General features: G+C 40.3%; 1 protein-coding gene across 2 annotated transcripts in view; it reads left to right on the top strand.

Moving 5' to 3' along the window:
• The window catches only part of CDH13 (cadherin 13), a 446705-nt gene that overhangs the window by 383807 nt on the left and 45147 nt on the right, over nt 1-17751 (top strand). For both annotated transcript variants that reach the window (XM_042027121.1, XM_042027120.1), the window contains exons 9-10: nt 7480-7662; nt 8649-8902. In XM_042027121.1, coding sequence (XP_041883055.1) covers nt 7480-7662; nt 8649-8902 — 437 coding nt within the window. The remainder of the gene's footprint in view (nt 1-7479; nt 7663-8648; nt 8903-17751) is intronic.

Raw genomic sequence — 17751 nt, 5'->3', positions numbered from 1 at the left:
CCTTCCCTTCCCTTCCCTTCCCTTCCCTTCCCTTCCCTTCCCTTCCCACCATCATTAGGATAAGTGGGGGGAAAAAATCCTGCAGAACCTTCGTGCTCCTCAAATCCGGTGGAGGAAAAAGATAGAAAAATCCAGCGAGGTGTATTTTATTGAAAGTTCATTCCTTTAAAGAAGACATCCAGCATCTTAGAAAGAATGCAGGCTAACACTGCCCTTGATGGGAAGTGCACTGAGGAAGGAATGAGAGGAGCTGGTTTGGCTGAATTCAGCACAAGAGGCCTCATAAATGTGAAAGGCAGAGCTCTCCCTGCTCCCTGGGCAGGTGAATAGGTGTAGTCTGCTCCTTCAGCCGTGCTCAGATCATCATTTCTCTCATGCTGTTGTTTTAAACATAAGGTTTGTTCTACCTGCAGTGAAGGAATTTTTTGTAGCTCAGAAAATAACATTATTATTCGAGGTTTTCTCAAAAGTACCTTAAATGTAATAAATACAGTGACCTTTCACTGTGCTCTGTCCACCTGGAGAAGGAGTATTTTTTTTCTATGATACAACCATCGTTCTAGAGGTGTCCAATTATTTGTGGGTACTTGATTTATTCCAGAAAAAAAACTGAATGCACCTTGCGTTTATAGGTAGAAAAGAATGAATCATTTCTAAATTATTTATATATTCAGGGAAAAAAAAAGAGCATCTTTGTCTTCCTTCTGAATCTTCAGACATTTGATGTATACCTGGAGGTAACAGGCTTTGAAGCAGGCATTCAGCATATGATTAATACATGTTAGAATTATCTTTTTGCCTTTGTTCAGTGAGGCCCTGAGCTGGGCTGAGAAAGGGTCAGAATCTTGTGTAAACAAAAGTCTTCAAAATAATTCCAAAAAGCAGCTATTTTTCAAGCAACCTTCACCATCACTTATTTACAGTCCCCAAGTGGCTTTTTAGTCTTTTGTGAGCCCATAAATGAGAGGATTGAAACCAGCACCAGCTCAGAATGGGCTTTCAGCACTGCTGTGGGGAAGAAACAGGAAGAAAATTCTGCAAATTAATTTATGGATCTTGTGAGGATCTTATTCTGTCAATCCTCCAAAGTTTTCTAAGATTTATGGCACCTGCAAGGGGAATAGAAGGGACCCTTCATGCTGGCAACCCTACAGTTCCTTCCTTCCTTCCTTCCTTCCTTCCTTCCTTCCTTCCTTCTCCTTCCTTCTCCTTCCTTCTCCTTCCTTCTCCTTCCTTCTCTTCTCCTTCCTTCTCCTTCCTTCTCCTTCTTGTTATTTTTGTATTCCAACCCACTACTACTCACTCATGAATTTTAATACCTGAAGTGGTCTCAGTCCCATAAATAGTTTGGCTTTAACCTGGTGGAAAACTATTTCCAGAGGGACTTTCACCTGGACCCTGGTTAATAAGTTCTTGTTTCTTTGTTTGTTTGAGTGCTTTTCCAAATAGGTTGATGAACAGCAGAACAAAATGAAGCCATGTTGAAACTTCCCCTTTTTGCTCATTCATGATTAATATCAAGGTTTTAAGTATGTTTGTGTTTTTCTATAAAAAGGCACAAATTCAGAGCCATGCTACAGTGGGCAGAATTGAATCCTGAGCCTTCCATTTACCTAATCGATCTTTTGGGTTGGTTGCTCTTGTTGCAGACTTGCAGACAAAGATTTTGCAGACAAAAATATTCATTCAGTCCTTCATTACTGAGTCCTACTTTTACTTTGTAAAGTAACTGGTGTGTGCCTTGAAAGATCACAAGGCATTTACAATGCAGGGCCTGTGGAAAATCATTCAGAACTAAAAATTGAAAATGCATCCAAAATTATTATGGTCAATTTCATATATTTGAAACGTTTTTGGTTTTGGTTTTGTTTTTTTATTTCTAAGATACAATTGAATTCTTTTTGTAATTTCACCAGGGAGGTGGAAGAATATGATGTACTCAGAAAAAATACAGAATGAGCTGAAAGAAACACTTTCAGTTAAGAAATAACACAGTGCTTACAAGCCAGCATTATGGCAGTAAGACAATGACAATAATAAAGCCTGTTTAGGTGACTCACAGCTATAATTCCTGCTTTGCATCTCGTTTACACCATCAAATCCTTGTCATACCATGATAATGTTTTATATTTATGTAGTGTCTTTCATCTAAATGGCTTTCTAAGTGCTTTGTGTGTTGCTTGGTGTGCAGCTTACATCAACTTAATCCATTACTTTAATACAGATATTTTTGCAGTGAAATAGAGCTGCTGTTTGTGTCCACATAGCAAAGGCTGTGTGCAGTCTTGAGGGAAAACCTTCCACATTTGTAGAGGAGATCAGGGAGAATGTAACACCGGGTTGCAATTCACCTTGACCACACCATTTTCCATTAAATTGCTCTCGTGGAGAGTTTGGTATAAACTGATTTTGCTCAGGTGCAGTTTTCCAGCCCTCTGGGGCAGCACCCTGGGCTCCTGGGGTGGGAGGGAAGGTGGCTGCAGAATCAGCAGCACCACTTTGGTCTATGCACAAGTGTTGTGCCAAGTATTTCCTCCTCGTACTTCCCCTGCCTGTGAACTTGGAGCTCCAAGCACCAGTGGCTTGGTTTATCCTTCTCTGGCAAACTGGGCTTTGCATCCCACTGAATTCCACCAGAAATGCTCATTTCTGACATTTATGAGACTCTCATTCCTGATTGATCCAGAATGCAAACCTTTGCGACCATTCTGAAAATTCATTTGCACTTGGAGATGTTCCAGGTACAGAGCTATGGAAAATATGTTGTTTTATGAGCAAATAAATCCTGGGAGCTCAGGTGCATGAACTGAATGACAGCGTGCAAAGTAAAAGGCACAAAGAGCAAAGAGGTTGCGAGAGATTCTATAGCTTGTCATCACATTCTCAAGAAATTAGACAAAATATGGTCACAAAGGCAGTAGGCTTCAGTGGAGGGAGATAATTGCAGTAATACAATTTCTCTGTGGAATTTCTAACAGAGACATATGAATTAATACAACTCATTATTTTCCGTGTTTTTTGATATATAGAAGAGGAAACAAACACGATAGCAGCACAGAATACCTTCCGCTGGAATATCACCCTGATAAATGCAAACTGACACAGAGTTTTAATTTGTTTGTTCCTGATTGGGAATCACAGCATGCAGAATCTTAATGAGCCATTGGGTAGTGATCACCTACCCCAGGCACGTTTGTCTTGCTTTGTGTTTGCTGCTGGTGGCAGCTCTTTAATTTGGGTGTCAGTGCCCCTCTGAGAGAGTTTTTTAGTGGCTTCACAATGGTCTTGTCACAGCCTGCTCACGCTGCTGGTGGACAGGAGGCATTCAGATGATTCTGATGCAGTTAAGTTCATCTCTTTGCTCTGAGAAATCAGTAAACAGAGTCTCATTTACTACAGAGGCCTTAGATACGGCTGTGAGATAAGAATCTGATTTTCTTACGGTCTGGGTACCATTTCCAGCTATGTTTGATGCTGAGGTGGGGTCAGTGCCTGGATTCTCAGGTGATAACGTTTTGCAAAGTGATCTTTTTGTGTACCTGCCCCATGGTGGGAATCTGACAAGACTGGCTTGTCTTGAGACCATCCAGAGGAATTTTTCTGTCAGTGACAGCTGCCACTGCAATGTCCTATCAGCTCATTATAGAGCTCAGTGTGGAGGAGGATTTGGCTCAGTGTTACATCCTGGCTCCAGCAGGAAACAACCACTAAATTCAGCTTGCAAGATCCAGGGAAGTTTGTTGGACTGAGACTCTCTCCTCTGCTCAGAGTTGTATTTGAACACAGTTGTTTCGAACATTTCTGATCTCCCTGCCATCCCTTTACTGACTCCTGTGCTGTAAGAAATAGAAGCTGCTTGTTGTCACCCTCCAGGACTTCCATGCCCCGTGGAACCACACTGGTGATCCCTCACAAGAGTTCCAGTGTCCTTATCTGCTTCCCATCAGTCCAGCACGATGGCAAACGCTGCTAGCTCGTTACATTTGGAACTCTATTTGTGCACCTTCACAAGCCTCACACACTTCATCTACATCCATCACTATATTTCCTCAAAATTGTTCAGTTTCCCATTAACTGCTGCTCACTGCTTCCTTCTAAGTTTCAGTCCGTTTTCTGTGTATTTTACCACAGGATTTTGGAAACAGAAAAAAGAAGAACCGTGTCTTTTTCCTCTGCTATGTTTCTAAAACTTTAAAAATGACAGAATTGCTAAAATCTCTGGGCTGTGTGCATGATAAGCACAATAAACGACAGCATGGCACATCACAGAGCAGGTTAACTTCACATGTCAAATACTCAGAAGCAGGAAATGCACACAGCCCGTTCCAGCAAACCCACTCTGGCCCAGGGTACCACCTTCTAAGCTATTAGTGTTAAAATGGGTCCAAATGATAGCAGCTTAAATAAAGTACTGAACTCATCTACTTTATTCTTAATTTATAGTGGTGCTTAGGGGATGTGCAGATATTTAAAATGAGTAAAATCAATTAACTTGTGATCCAATTATTTGTGTTAGCCACTGTGGAGTTTTTCTTTTAGAGCACTGGTTCAGACTTTCCCAGTTAAGCGCTGTGCTTTGAGAGTGTAAACCTTTCACTGTGAAATATGAGGAACCTTGGTTATTTTTCCTCTGCTTCTAAATCTAAATCCTATTTTTGCCCTTTCACAGTTTTTAAATTCCCTTTTTACTTTTGTTTTTGAAAGGGACTCAGTGTAGGTGTAACAGATTTTTCTAAATGTTGGGAAGTCTATTCCTTATATAAAGGTGACTGAACAGGCAAGAGTTCACCTTCTAGATAAAAGACACAATATTTTTCTAGGCCATGCTATTTCACAGTAGATATGTATCTTTTGCAATCAGAAATCTGTGATTTATTGCACTTTTCACATTATAAATTTAGAGTAGACCTCTATGACAACTTCTGTGGTCTGATCGTTCTGCTTTTCCATCCATCTTGAACAGATTTTAGTCTAACATTCCAGGCAGCTTCAAATATCTGTGTTTTTGTGGTTGTTTCCAGAATGTGAAGGATGCTGGGGTGAGGGTACCACTGTACTTGGAATTATTTGGCTTGGCACAGCCTTTCCCTGTGGATGTTGGCATTTCCTTGACCTGCAGGAGTCAGCAGCTCAGCAGTGCTGTGCCCCCAGCAGGTCCATGTGCCCTTTCTCTCTGCAACTGAAGTTACTGAGACCTCTTCCTAAATAAGGAGAAAATAAGGATGCAGAAGTAAAGCCAACCCCAGCTGAGATATCCTTGATTTAGATACCCTTAGCCTGACATTCCATGTTTTTTGAACTAACTGGCACATCATGGCAACCTTTTCCATCACAGTCTGGCATCGATGGGGTAAAAATAGTAAATTTCTCTCACAGGCTTCACAATAATGAATCTGAATAAAACAGCCATACCTTTTAATGTTTTACCCTAACAGCTCTTACCATTCCCAAGGTGAGCCAGGGAGTATTGAACACTTAATTGAATCAGAGTGGAGGATTAAGGAAAAGATTTTTCCGAAGGATCAATATGAATTAGGAGCAGATGCCCGGTCAAATCTAAGGGTTAGATTCTTTTTTATTGGGCTCTGTGAATTCTGGTCACCTTTTTATCCAGCTGAATGGAAATTGTTGGGTACTGAACACTTGTGGGAAAAATTCTGACCCTTTTGGTTCTGGTGTCTCATAGTATGCATGCTCAAGTTGAGACAATATGAAACAATATAAAAATATCAATTATTGGCTAATTGGTTATTTTCAGTCAGAGTAAGTATCCAAGTCTGCTTGACAGTGTCAGCATTTGGCTGAGCTGGAAGGAACACAATCTTGGTAATCAGTCTTCTGTTATTTCCAAGATTCTTAATAGAGTTTTCCTTCTAATTTGTTTCACAGCAAGTGAAAATATTGTTGTATTATCATTTAGAGTTAATTAAACCGCAAATGAGCTTAATGAACTGTCTGAAACAAAGCTCAATCACAACCTGTTACATACTAACTATCAAGATCAAAAGAATCTTTAAATTCTTTGTTAGATACACCAAAGAAGATAGAAATAGCCAGTCGTTAATGTCATCCTTTTATGAAATCAGGTTTGAGGCTGGAAAGCTTAAACTGAATGCATATACTCAAATTATACAGAAAAATTGAAAAAGCGTTTGGGAAGCCAAATCTATTGAAAAAAGAAGGAAAACAAAGAAAACTGAACACAGGGGAAGACATAGTCATCTTTTCTTTATTTTTGTGTGAGGAAATCCACTTTACCTCCTATTTGTCCAGATTGGGAAATATATACATTAATAAAATGCCACTTTCTGGTTTCGGTATTTTCACAAACTATTCTGCAGTGCTGTGACTTCTCATGTTCTGTAAGACAGAGGAAAAGACATTTAGTTTATTCAGGTCTTGAAGCCACTTGGGTGACTTTTGCCCTTGAGTGATGCAGCTTTTAAGAAGTGCAAGCACGGCAAAACCTATTTGTGTCATTAAAGTTTGTAATTTTGGGCTTTTGAAGACTTAATCCCTAGAAATGCTAAGATTTCCTAATGATCTATAACGGCAGTGCTGATGTTCAGCACTTCGCAGGATTAGGTCTCTTATCAGCCTGGTTTATCCACCTCTAAAGCAGGTATTATCTTATCACTCTTATATACAGTGCTTTTAGCGCGTCAGCCCCAAGTACTTGAAAGGTGAGGAGTGTTATTAAGCCTGACCCTTACAAGCTTTTCCAATGGTTTGCTTAATGTTTTTCCTACATAAATAAGAATGATGGAGAATAAACTAGAATTTTCTTACAGGGCTTGGCTGGTCGAATCGTACAGCAACACATTTCACAAGGTCACAAAAAATTCTTCCATGGCAAAAAGAAGGCAGCACTGACTTTTAGTTATGCACACAAAGTGGTAGCATGAGGTCCAATTATTTCTGAGTGCCTTAGGGCAAGCCCTCCAAAAAATGGTCTGGGAATGGTTTTTGTGAGACCTGTTTTGTGCCTCGATAACGGTGCAGTGAAAAATGAATGTGGGTGGGATAATTCATGAGAAAAAGAGTGTGAAATGCAAAACTGGATTTGTTTGCAAATAAAAGTAGATTTGAAGGCAAGAGTGGTCAGTATGAGTCAGGTTCCTCTTCCCTCAGTTCCCTTTCTGGCAGTATATGCAGCTCTGCAGCACTGCAGGTATTTTCATGCTTCACTTTCCAGGAATATGAGCTGAACTGTCTCCTTGCGATCAGAATCTTCCCCAGCTCCATTCCTATCACATCGCTGCTTATCTGCTATCTATTAAATGGAGAGCAGCTGAAATGTGCTACCTCATATTTCATAGGTGAGAATGCATTATTTAAACCCCATAACATTCCGTTTCGGTCAAGGATTCCACCTTCCTCCTGTTGGGGTAAATAATTAATGCTGCCTTGGATATTTTGTGGATGTGTGTGTGGTCACTAAGTGGAAATAGTAATGATTTCCTCTGTGTTTTTTCCTAGTTCCAGGCCACAGTGAAGGAGGGGGTCACGGGTGTAATAGTGAACTTGACTGTGGGTGACCGGGACGACCCCGCCACTGGGGCATGGAGAGCTGTCTACTCCATCATTAATGGGAACCCAGGGCAGAGCTTTGAGATCCACACCAACCCCCAGACTAATGAGGGAATGCTCTCTGTTGTCAAGGTAAGAACAATTCCCTTCTGCCCTGTGTTGTTGTAAGGTTCATCCCCTTGGTTCGCTGCATAAAACAAGGCACAGCAGGGATAGGTTATTCAAAGATATAAAGTTGGCTGCCAGTCCCTGTCCAAACTATGAGTATAACCACTTCTTCTGTCACAGTAACCTTATTTTTTTAGTCACAAGGACTGCCTGCTCCTATCTGTATTGCCATTGTGCTTAAATAACAGCCAGATTTGCAGTAAGCATCACAATTAATAGTGAGACTTGACAACAAAGTTCTGTTTGTGGCTGAAGGTACAATTAGAATTCAAGGGCCCCATTTTGTTCACGTTTTAGAGAGCACACGCAAATAGTAGGGAAGTAAGGGGCATGGATTCAGACTGAATCCACATTTCTAAAGTGGATTGGTCTCATGTTTCTGAAGCCTCATAGGAAAATTTACTTTGCTTGTATGAAGACAATCCTATGTCTCAAACTTAAAAAATTTAAAAAAGAAAGAAAGTAGCCCTGTTTGCTGCCTGTACCAGAACTCTCTCTTTTTGGCTTCAGAAGAGGCATTTTCAATTCTTGAGAGAAATGTATGTATTTCCATGGTAGTGCCTTTGATTTCAAGACAGAAGTTCTGAAAGCAGCTTGTGTTATTGTCATGAGTATCTCCTGAGTGTGACTCATTTGTTTAACACATGCTACATATAAATAAACACGTATATATGAGAATTGGATTATGTCTATGGGGCATGGCAGAAAAAAAATGTAAGCTCTTGGACAGAGGGATGTCTCCATGGGTTTTTTAATTCCATTATGTTCATTATCTTTGATGCCCTTTAGAACTGAGTGTGTCTAATCCTAAACTCTGACCAAGTTCCAGATGCTGGGAATGCTCTTGTCCCTTTCGGGCCAATTCTGCCATCTGCAAGTTTGCAATGGGCTAAAAGAAAAAGTGTTAAGTGTTGTCTTTGAACTTTGCCCTCTGATTTTCTGGTTTGCAGCCTTTAGACTACGAGATTTCGGCCTTCCACACGCTGCTGATCAAAGTGGAAAACGAAGACCCGCTGATCCCAGACATAGCCTATGGCCCCAGCTCCACAGCCACCGTCCAGATCACCGTGGAGGATGTCAACGAAGGCCCAGTTTTCCACCCAAACCCAATGACAGTGTCCAAGCAAGAGAACATCCCCATTGGCAGCGTGGTGCTAACGGTGAACGCCACTGACCCGGACACTTTGCAGCACCAGACCATCAGGTGAGAGCAGAGCCCTCTCATTTTTATCTATCTCAAAGTGGGAATGTCTTTTGTGCCCAAGAATTTGCCTGCCAGTGTAGAATTATGTTAAAGTTTTTTGGTTCTACACAATAAGAAGTTACTTTTTATATTTTTTTCCTGCAATTAGAGAGTCAGTTTGTTGAAAACACTGTGTTAGAGAACAAGAATTTTCCACACCGTGAGATTCCTACAGTAGAACAATCAAGTGCCACAAGCAATAGACTTGGTTTGCATAGTTCCAAAACTACTTTTAACCTGCTTGTTTCCTCTTCCTTCATGAGAGCCAGTGAAGATGTGTAAAAGTTGAAAATGTGTAAAGAAATGATTCATCTGTTTTACGTGGGCTTTAAATCAGTTTATGATAATTTATAATGTCCCTCAGTGAAATAATGACTGTCCATCCACTTTCAAGAGCTGAGAAAAGATTTCCCAGTGACAGGCTGAAGCTAAAGGAAGCTAAGACTTGGCCTTTTCCAGATAAATGAAAATAAATTATTATTTCTGTGCTGTAATAATATAATCCCACATATGTGCCATGTCACAAGGAGCAAACCTAGGTATTACATGGTATCATCATTTTATATTTTGATCCATCTGGTTTGGTCTTTTCACTTGAGATTCTATGAAAAATGAAAAATCAACCACTTCATTCTCTAAGGCTAAGGTGGCTTTCCAGACAGCTTTTCCCAGCATTTGAAAATTACAGGTTAGATACTACCACTAAAACCTACAGCTGTGTTTAATTTTTCATTCCTCCTTGTAAGTATCATTTCCCCCAGGTCTCAGTGTATGTAAAAGGGTATAAACACCTTGTGAGAATGACTTCAAAGCTGCAGCTGAACAATGGCTCTGTCAATCCATACCACAGGCAGAGATTTCTCTGCTGTCACAGGGTTATTTAGCAGTGATTGTGCAATCCTTAAAGAAGGTTTGACACATGTACTGTCCTGCAAAAAAGAAAGCTGCTGATCTTGAGGATGTTCTCTGTCAGTAAAAAGTGTTGGTGAAAATGTCACTGGAAAGGACTCAGATTTGAATGATGAGGAGGTGAATTTAAGCAGGTGAGTGTGTTCATCTCCAAGGAAGGAGGAAGAAGGCAAGGCAGTAATTAAAAGTTTCAATTCTCTGCATTACCTCAAGGACAACGTTGTTAATAACATGAATAGTTCAGTTTTTCTCCTTTGACTTCTACCATAGAAATATGAGTTTACCTGAAGGATGATTCTTAACACACCTTTCCCCTTGTTTTCTAAATGGATTTATTTATAGAATAATTTTTATTCTTATGTTTAGCTTTTGCTAAGAAGACCTCTTATTTCATTCACAAAATTTTGTGTCTATGGATAGAATTTCTGTTGCTTGTCAGACAGGGCAATATGACCCTCAGCAACTTTTCTCAGAACCTGGCTTGTTCAGGGAACAGATATTATTTCCTTCGGGTTTTGGACTGACTTTCAGAAACACAATTATTGAAGTTCCCCATGATTTATGTATTTTCATGGGAGATGGGAAAACTAACATTCATTAGTGTAACAGCTGGTTTTGTGATGCTAAAAGAGAAAAGCCAAGAAAATATAAGGATTTTTATCAAAACCAACAATCCAGGAGCTATTACCTGAGTTTTTCCCCTTGACCTACTGGTATTGCTGAATTTCTCCAAACTACATTGACCCCGAATTTAAAGGGCACCTAGTGAGTCACTGAACACTCTTCAATTATCTTTAAGTGTGGTGTGTAGCCAGTCAAGTAACATAAACATGTTCTGCAGTCCACCACATCTCACAACTGTCTGCCAAGGAACTCTCAAACCTTGATGAACTCACAATCTAAACAGAATTTTCCCAGAAGTTTTACTGTATCTGTATAGCCAAACGTGGAAGGTTTATAGACAAAAGCAAGAATTTTTTTCTTTTATGTGCAGAAAAGAAGAGCAGAATTAAGCTACACTGGGCTGGGAATGAGGAATGGTCACATAAAGAAACTATGGAAGTGGAAGTGATTGTATAAGTTAGAAGGAAATAATGCAAATGTATTGGAAATCTGGGAAATGGTTGAATGCAAAAGGCTAATTTGACTACCTGTCAGTCCTATTGCTAAAATAACAGGAAAGCATAAAACAGCACTTCTTTTAAAAGATGTTTTAATGCTGACAGGTGTTGAAACACCTGGGTACCAGCAGTGAAGAAGACTGTGGTATGAGAGCAGCATCTGCAGTTAAAGACAGGGTACAATTCCATGTGTAAAGGCCAAAACCACTCACTGGTTGGGATCTGGCCTCAAATTCCCTCAGGCAGGTGTGTGTTTAGAGGCTGGGACAATGTCCAGGACTTTTAGAGCACAGATACCAAACTTTGTGGTTCTCAAACTATAATTGTGCCATCAGTCCTTGCTATGACTAAATGGTAAAATAAAGGCCAAGCAGGGAGAGCTGCCTCCTAAATGAGATATTCCATTTCATATTAATGACCACGAGTGAGCAATGTTTTGTGTGCAAGATGCAATGAATGTCAGATTTGTGCTGTGTGAACCATGTACATCACACCCAACAAAGTATAAACCTCTTCAAAATGGGCAGACCAGCAGAGAATTAATGTTGGTGGGCTTTGGGTTCTTTTTTTCAGCCTATTACAACTGAAATAGATCTAACTGCAGGGATATTTTTAGTTAATTTTCTGTATAGAACTTGTAGAAGGAGCTGCTGATTATTTGTAATCAGGAAATTTAGTTACTCTACTAGATATAACATGATAAATGCATTTCAAGACCCACAAAAAAGAGTAGAGAAACCATTTTTGCCATTGTCTGCAACTAGATTGAATTTATTCTTTGAACAATGCAGATCTGAATCAGAATCAAATTACTTATCTCTGAAAAACGTGGCTTACTTTGTAAAATTTCCTAAAGACAGCTGTACTTTTGAAGCAATTTTCCTTCTTATTCTTCAGCTTGATGTGTTTTTGCAGGCTGAGGAAGAATTTCATTTCAAAGCTCAACCAAGCTGGCAAAAATGTGTTTCAGTGAAAAAAATGAGACTCCAAAATCACAGACCTCGAGCTGTGGCCGTTTGTCTGCACACGAGTGGCAGAAGTTGCACGGTGTCAGCTCTTCCCTGATCCACTGATGTTACCATCCCAGAGGAGCTCGAGGTAGAGGTGGGAGCATCATCCTGGAAATAAGAGGTGGAAAACAGTGTTTGTTCCACTCTCATTGCTCCCAGAAAGAAAAAAATCCTGTTCAGGCAGGGTCACATTTCTCACATTCATTAACTTTTCTTTTTTTTTTTTTTTTTTTTCCTTTTTCTTAAGCATTTAAATCTCTCTGTGGTTTCCATCTTTTCTAGAATTAAAAAAATGAAAGAAATCCAGCAGGCCCCATTTTAATTATAACCCAAAAATTTATTAGTAGAACAGTAATGAAGTTTCTGAAATTTGATTTCTTAATCAGGGATCATTGTTATTTTTGTGCCAGATTTGAGAGTTTAATTTTGGGTACTTCTTCCCAACCTCTGAAATTTTAATCAGAAGTTTCAAGTGTACATGTCAATGAGAAGTTAAAGGCCAAATTTAATAACATTTTCTACCTTGGGAAATTAAAAGAAGAACCTCACTCTGAAATCCATTATTAACAGTAGATCTTAATTAAACACAGTTATGGTTCTCAATATTTGACTGTGTGAAGAGATTGGTTTCAGTATTTTTCCCTTTTTTGGGATTCAACAAGTCCAGAATATTCAATAGTTAGGCTTTTAACTATGTGTAAATAAGTTGTTTACTGCAGTGTATTTGTAATTTTTAATTAGAGCAGTGTTGTTTTCTGGTTTCATGGCTTATCGTGGCAATATATTTTTATTACCTACTGTGCTCTTGGATTTTAAATTATTTATGTAAACATATTGTTTCAGTATTTATTCTCAGTAAGCAATGTGACTCAATGCTTCAGAAATATCTTCACAAGAAAAGTTTATTACAGCTCTAAAGCATATCTAATTCATTAAGTAGAATTAAAATGCAGCATTTGAAGCTGGAGAACTCAGAACCCAAACTGCATCGAGTTTCATGGGAACATGAAAGGCTGTAGAAATATCTGAAGCACTCTATGTAAATAAGGTGTATATTTGTATATAATATTTATATCTGCACTGAATCGAGCTGCCCCACATAGCACAAGTGGCTCCTGGAAGCACAGGGACACTGTTTCCAAACTCTGCTAGTCTGGAAATGGCAGCAAAGTCATTTATTATTGTCAGCTTCTCCAAATAACAGCTACTGGTCTGTCTGGAAGGGGATAGACTCTGTCTGGATATAAATTACATTTTTCTGTGCTGCAAACTAAGTGTTAATGAGGCCTCATCCTGGAGCATCAGACCAGGGGGATGAGGAGGCTGAACCCACCTGAATTAAAAGTGATTGTGTTTGTTTGCTGCCTCAAAGGAGGTTGTAGTGATTTGGGGCTCAGACTTTTCTGCCCTGTCTCAAGTGAAAGGATGAGAGGAAGTGGCCTTAAGTTTCCCAGAGGAGGTTCAGATTAGACACTGGTAAAAAATTCACTGCAAGAGCAGTCAGGAATTGGAATAATCTGCCCAGGGAGGTGGTGGAGACACAGATCTGGAAGTGTCAAGAGGTGTCTGGATGTGGCACTTGGAGATGTAGTTTAGGAGTTGGATCTCGGTTGACGGTTGGATCTTGAAGATCTCTGCAACCCTGATGATTCTGTGCATGACTTGTCTTTTCACCAAGAGCCACTGGACAATGGACTGGTCAATGACTTTGGGAATGGGAATTTTTGCTACTGGGACACGTTTTGCTTTAGATTGGATCATCCTGACTTTGGGGTTGGTGCCTGTGGAGTTGGTGGGAGTCAGTGGAAATGTTCCAAACTCTAATCAGTGTCAAACATGATCTGCATGCTATTTGCCCAAGCAAAATAAAATGGCTGCCTAAAATTCTATAAAAAAGGGCTGAAACTTCACTGAAGTAGGAGTCATAGCTCAGTGAGTTTCTCCCAAATCTCAAATGGTTGAGAACACTGAGGAGAATTCTCTGGAAAAAGCGAGTTTCCTTTCCTTGGCTGCCAATCCCCTCCCTTCCACACAGCAAATGTATAAGCCATGAATTGCAAAGACAACTCAAAAAGCCTTTTTCATGTCTCTTGCCAGGATTTTTTCAGAGATCCTGAACCCCCTGTGAACAAGGATGAGGCTTCACATCACATTGCTCACAACCACTTAAGGGATCAATTTTGCATACTTTGTCACACATCAAGCCCTTTTAAAGCACTTTTGTTGCTAGTGGAGGTCAATAAACTTGCTTTTTTGGGATACGCTCCAATCACTTCCAGAAGTACTACATAATGAGAGAGGGATGGGATGACTTAAAGAGTGAATGCTTAGGAAGTAACACACTTAGTCATGGTTAAATATGTCTCCTAGAGTCTGAAGGACTTGTCTTTGATTCCTAACAACAGGAGATTTGTTTTCCTTGTGCAGACAGAAGAATAGCTCCATTGTTACAAATGAATGGCTGAGCCATGCTCTCAGCATGCAGCACCAGAGTTTTTCACTGTAAATTATACCCAGGAGCATCTCAAGTTGGCTCTGCAGTTTTATTTATGGCCTGACTGAACCCAGCCACTGGGAATTTGTAGTGCATCTCTGGATCTGAAGTTGCTGCGTGTTGGGCAGTGTACATTGTTTTTCTCTTCCTTTCTCTTTTTGAAGTTAGATGGAAAGGCAGGGAGAGACGGAATCTGCTTGAAACAAAGAAAAGTTTTTTCACTTCTGTCTTTGTAAAATCTGAAACACAGAAACACCAGCTCTGGAGAGCTGCAGGTATTGGGGTATCCAGCAAACAGTGCCAGAAAAGAGGAGATTGAATCAACTCTGAAAGGAGGAACTTGGACAATTCCCTCATGCTGCACAGCCACCACATGTAATTGCAGGTTCTCAGTGGCCAACCACTGGCTCAAGAGTATTTTACACAGCACTCTTTATTGAAACTGTTCCTTGAAGGTGTTAATACTGTCTGAGTAGACAAGTAATGTGATTCTTGTATTTTGCTATCATAAAACTGAAGGGAACAAATAGTAAAAAACTTGCATTGCCTTTTTTTGTTTTGGTCAGTTTGACCAAACTGACTTCCACTTTTTGTTTACTGAGCAAAGTAAATGACCCCTCTTTCCACCTACAGCAATAAGGGAAAGAAACAAAATTGTTTCTGGAGCGGTGCTGTACCTCCTTTCCTGTCATACCCAGAACCACACTGATGTAACTCTGGAAGGGTGAAAACGGCTCAGGAGTGAAATCAGCCCCATTTTCCCTGTGCAGAAGATGGTTTGTAGCTGGCCAGCACTGTCTGGATATATCACTAAGGCTGAAATAATGTGGAGGAAGCAGCTGGTTAAAAAAAGAAAAAAGAAAAAAGAAAATAAAAATTTTCAGGTGGGAGCTACTGAGATGAGACAGAAGAGAACAAATGACTGGAATTAAATCCCACTGCTGAGAGAATTGAAACACCTGCCAAAGCTGCAATCCAAGCCCTGTAAAAGCTGTGGACAGCACCTGATGCTGACCATTGGGGAAAGCCCGTTCCATCTCTGTCAGCTCCAATAGCGGAGCTGCAGAGGGGCAGGATGTGCTTTTCCTCAGAGCTGTGAGCAGATGTTGATAGTCTGCCTCCCAAGCTCTGTTATTCAGTCCCTTTGCTCCTCACAGGCATCCCCTGGCTGCTTTAATTTAGCACTGACCTGTCAGCACCTCCCTGCTCGCACTGGGAGGGTCCCTGGCATCACTGATCCCCCAGCTCTTCCAGTGTCTCTCATGCTAAGGGACACCTCTAACTCTCCCCCGATGTTTCTTTTTGCCCTCTTCTTAATGATATTCTCTGCCTCTGTGTTGGGGTAGATGTTTGACCACTTCTTCACTTCTTTCTGCTTTTGTATATCTTAATTTTCAGTGCTTGAAGCCAATCCCAGCTCACCCGTTCTTTGTTACACCAGTTTTTGCCTTGCTGGGAGGTGAGGGAGCTTCCATACTTGCCTTGTCTATACTCATATCTTATCTTGTGTGAACTCTTGGCTCTCCCTAGCAGCTGCCAAGGTTTGAGGAAAGGTTAGTGTACATAAAATGTTGGTACAGCATCTGTTTCCTTGTCCTCTCCTGGTAGAAAAGGAAGCAGAGCAGGGAGGAGATTTTCACCCAGACTGAGTGAGGCTGTTCTAAAGAACACAGTCCCTCTCCTGAGGGGAAAAAAAAAAAAAAGATCAATCCCTCTCTCCTTGATTGGTCTCTGAAATAGCAGAATTGTCTGAATTAAATGATTAAAGACTACCTAAAGCAGGGGGGCCAGGTATCCTCAATCCATGATTCATCGTTTTGCCCAGAACCCAACTACTGAAGCTAGACTTCATCACTCCTGACAATACTTGTCAGAAGATCCTCTTCTTAAAATTTTCCACTGTTCTACTCTGTTGGCATAAATCATACTTAATATGTTGATACTAAAGCTGTGGGTGATAGCATTGAAAATCTGTGTTTCCATGAAATCAAATAAGCCATAGACACCTATTTCAGCTTGCCTTGATATTACCTTTAGAATCCTGAATTCTTGATTAATAAGGAAGAATGTAGCATTTAAGGGGAGTTTAATTAGACCCTCTGTCTTTATCCTGCATAACAATATTATGCCACATTATGATTTCAACCGTGTCAGCGCTCAGAATGAATGGCTGTGAACTGTGAAATTATAGGGCACATTTTTCATGTCACCGACTAAACAATATTGCAGATCTTCTTGAGAAATATAACAATAGGATCTATCAGTCACAAGTTATGCTTGCAGTGGAAGGCAGATCTAGACAATAACTCACTTTGTTATTACTGTTCTCTTCTAGTCTCAGAAAAGGCAGGATTTTGTCTCTGGAAGAAGTAAAGAGTATCTTGATTATAATAAGTTAGCTATCAAGTTTGAGGACACAGTGTGAGGAGTCGTGTTGACAGGGAAGGGGGTGGTATGAATTTCTCTTAATATTTTAAAGCTATTGAATTCTGGAGTCTCACTCAGCCAGGTTCGAGCGTGCGTGAACGTCCATGTGTAGTTACAGCTTTCAGTGGTGCTTTGATAGAAATTTATTTGGACTGGTAATAGATATGATTGGAGTTCCAGGCACCAGTGGTGGTTTATATGATGGCAAAAGCTGGAAAACCAAGCACTGAAATCAAAGTTTTCCAGGAAGATTGGTGCTGCACCCAGGCCTGGATCCTGCCATGAAGGGAAAGTGTCTAATTAAGCAATTCAGCACTTGTGGCTTTAAAGCAGGTACAGAATTTGGATGGCACACTGTGGCCATACTTCATTAATTTGCCATCTCCACACTGAGGGCAGAATAAACCCATGGGAACTCCCAGTTCAGGGCAAAACTCCCACTGAATCTGGGAGGAGGTTTCCATCTGGGAGCAGGAGCTTTCCCAGAAGCACAGAATTTCTGTGTGTTGTGTGTTTACAGCCACTGCTCCATGGCAAGGCAGCCCCAGCCTGTGGATTTCAAGGTATAAAGGCCCCATCTCCTTTCAGGCTCACAGATGGTTATCCTTGGAGTGGAATTGAAGTTCACTGAAGAAATTGTCAGAAGGTTTAAGCACTCATTTTTACTAAATGGAGCTCCGCAATGTTACTGTAATAGGAAAAATGCCTTGCAGAGTTCAATTGGAATTTTTCTATTAACTTCGTAATAAGGATGCCAATTTCTGCAAAATAGTTTCTGAGTAAGGGTGAAATTATGCACTTTGTTAAGCAGCAGTAAGCCTGCAAATTCATTCTTGGTTCAAATGTGAA

Source organism: Corvus kubaryi, unplaced genomic scaffold (assembly GCF_017639235.1).
Source record: "Corvus kubaryi isolate FWS band 111438036 unplaced genomic scaffold, C.kubaryi_AGA036_p1.0 37300, whole genome shotgun sequence".
In the NCBI taxonomy this organism is placed as follows: Eukaryota; Metazoa; Chordata; class Aves; order Passeriformes; family Corvidae; genus Corvus; species Corvus kubaryi.
This window is presented reverse-complemented; position numbering and strand designations above follow the sequence as displayed.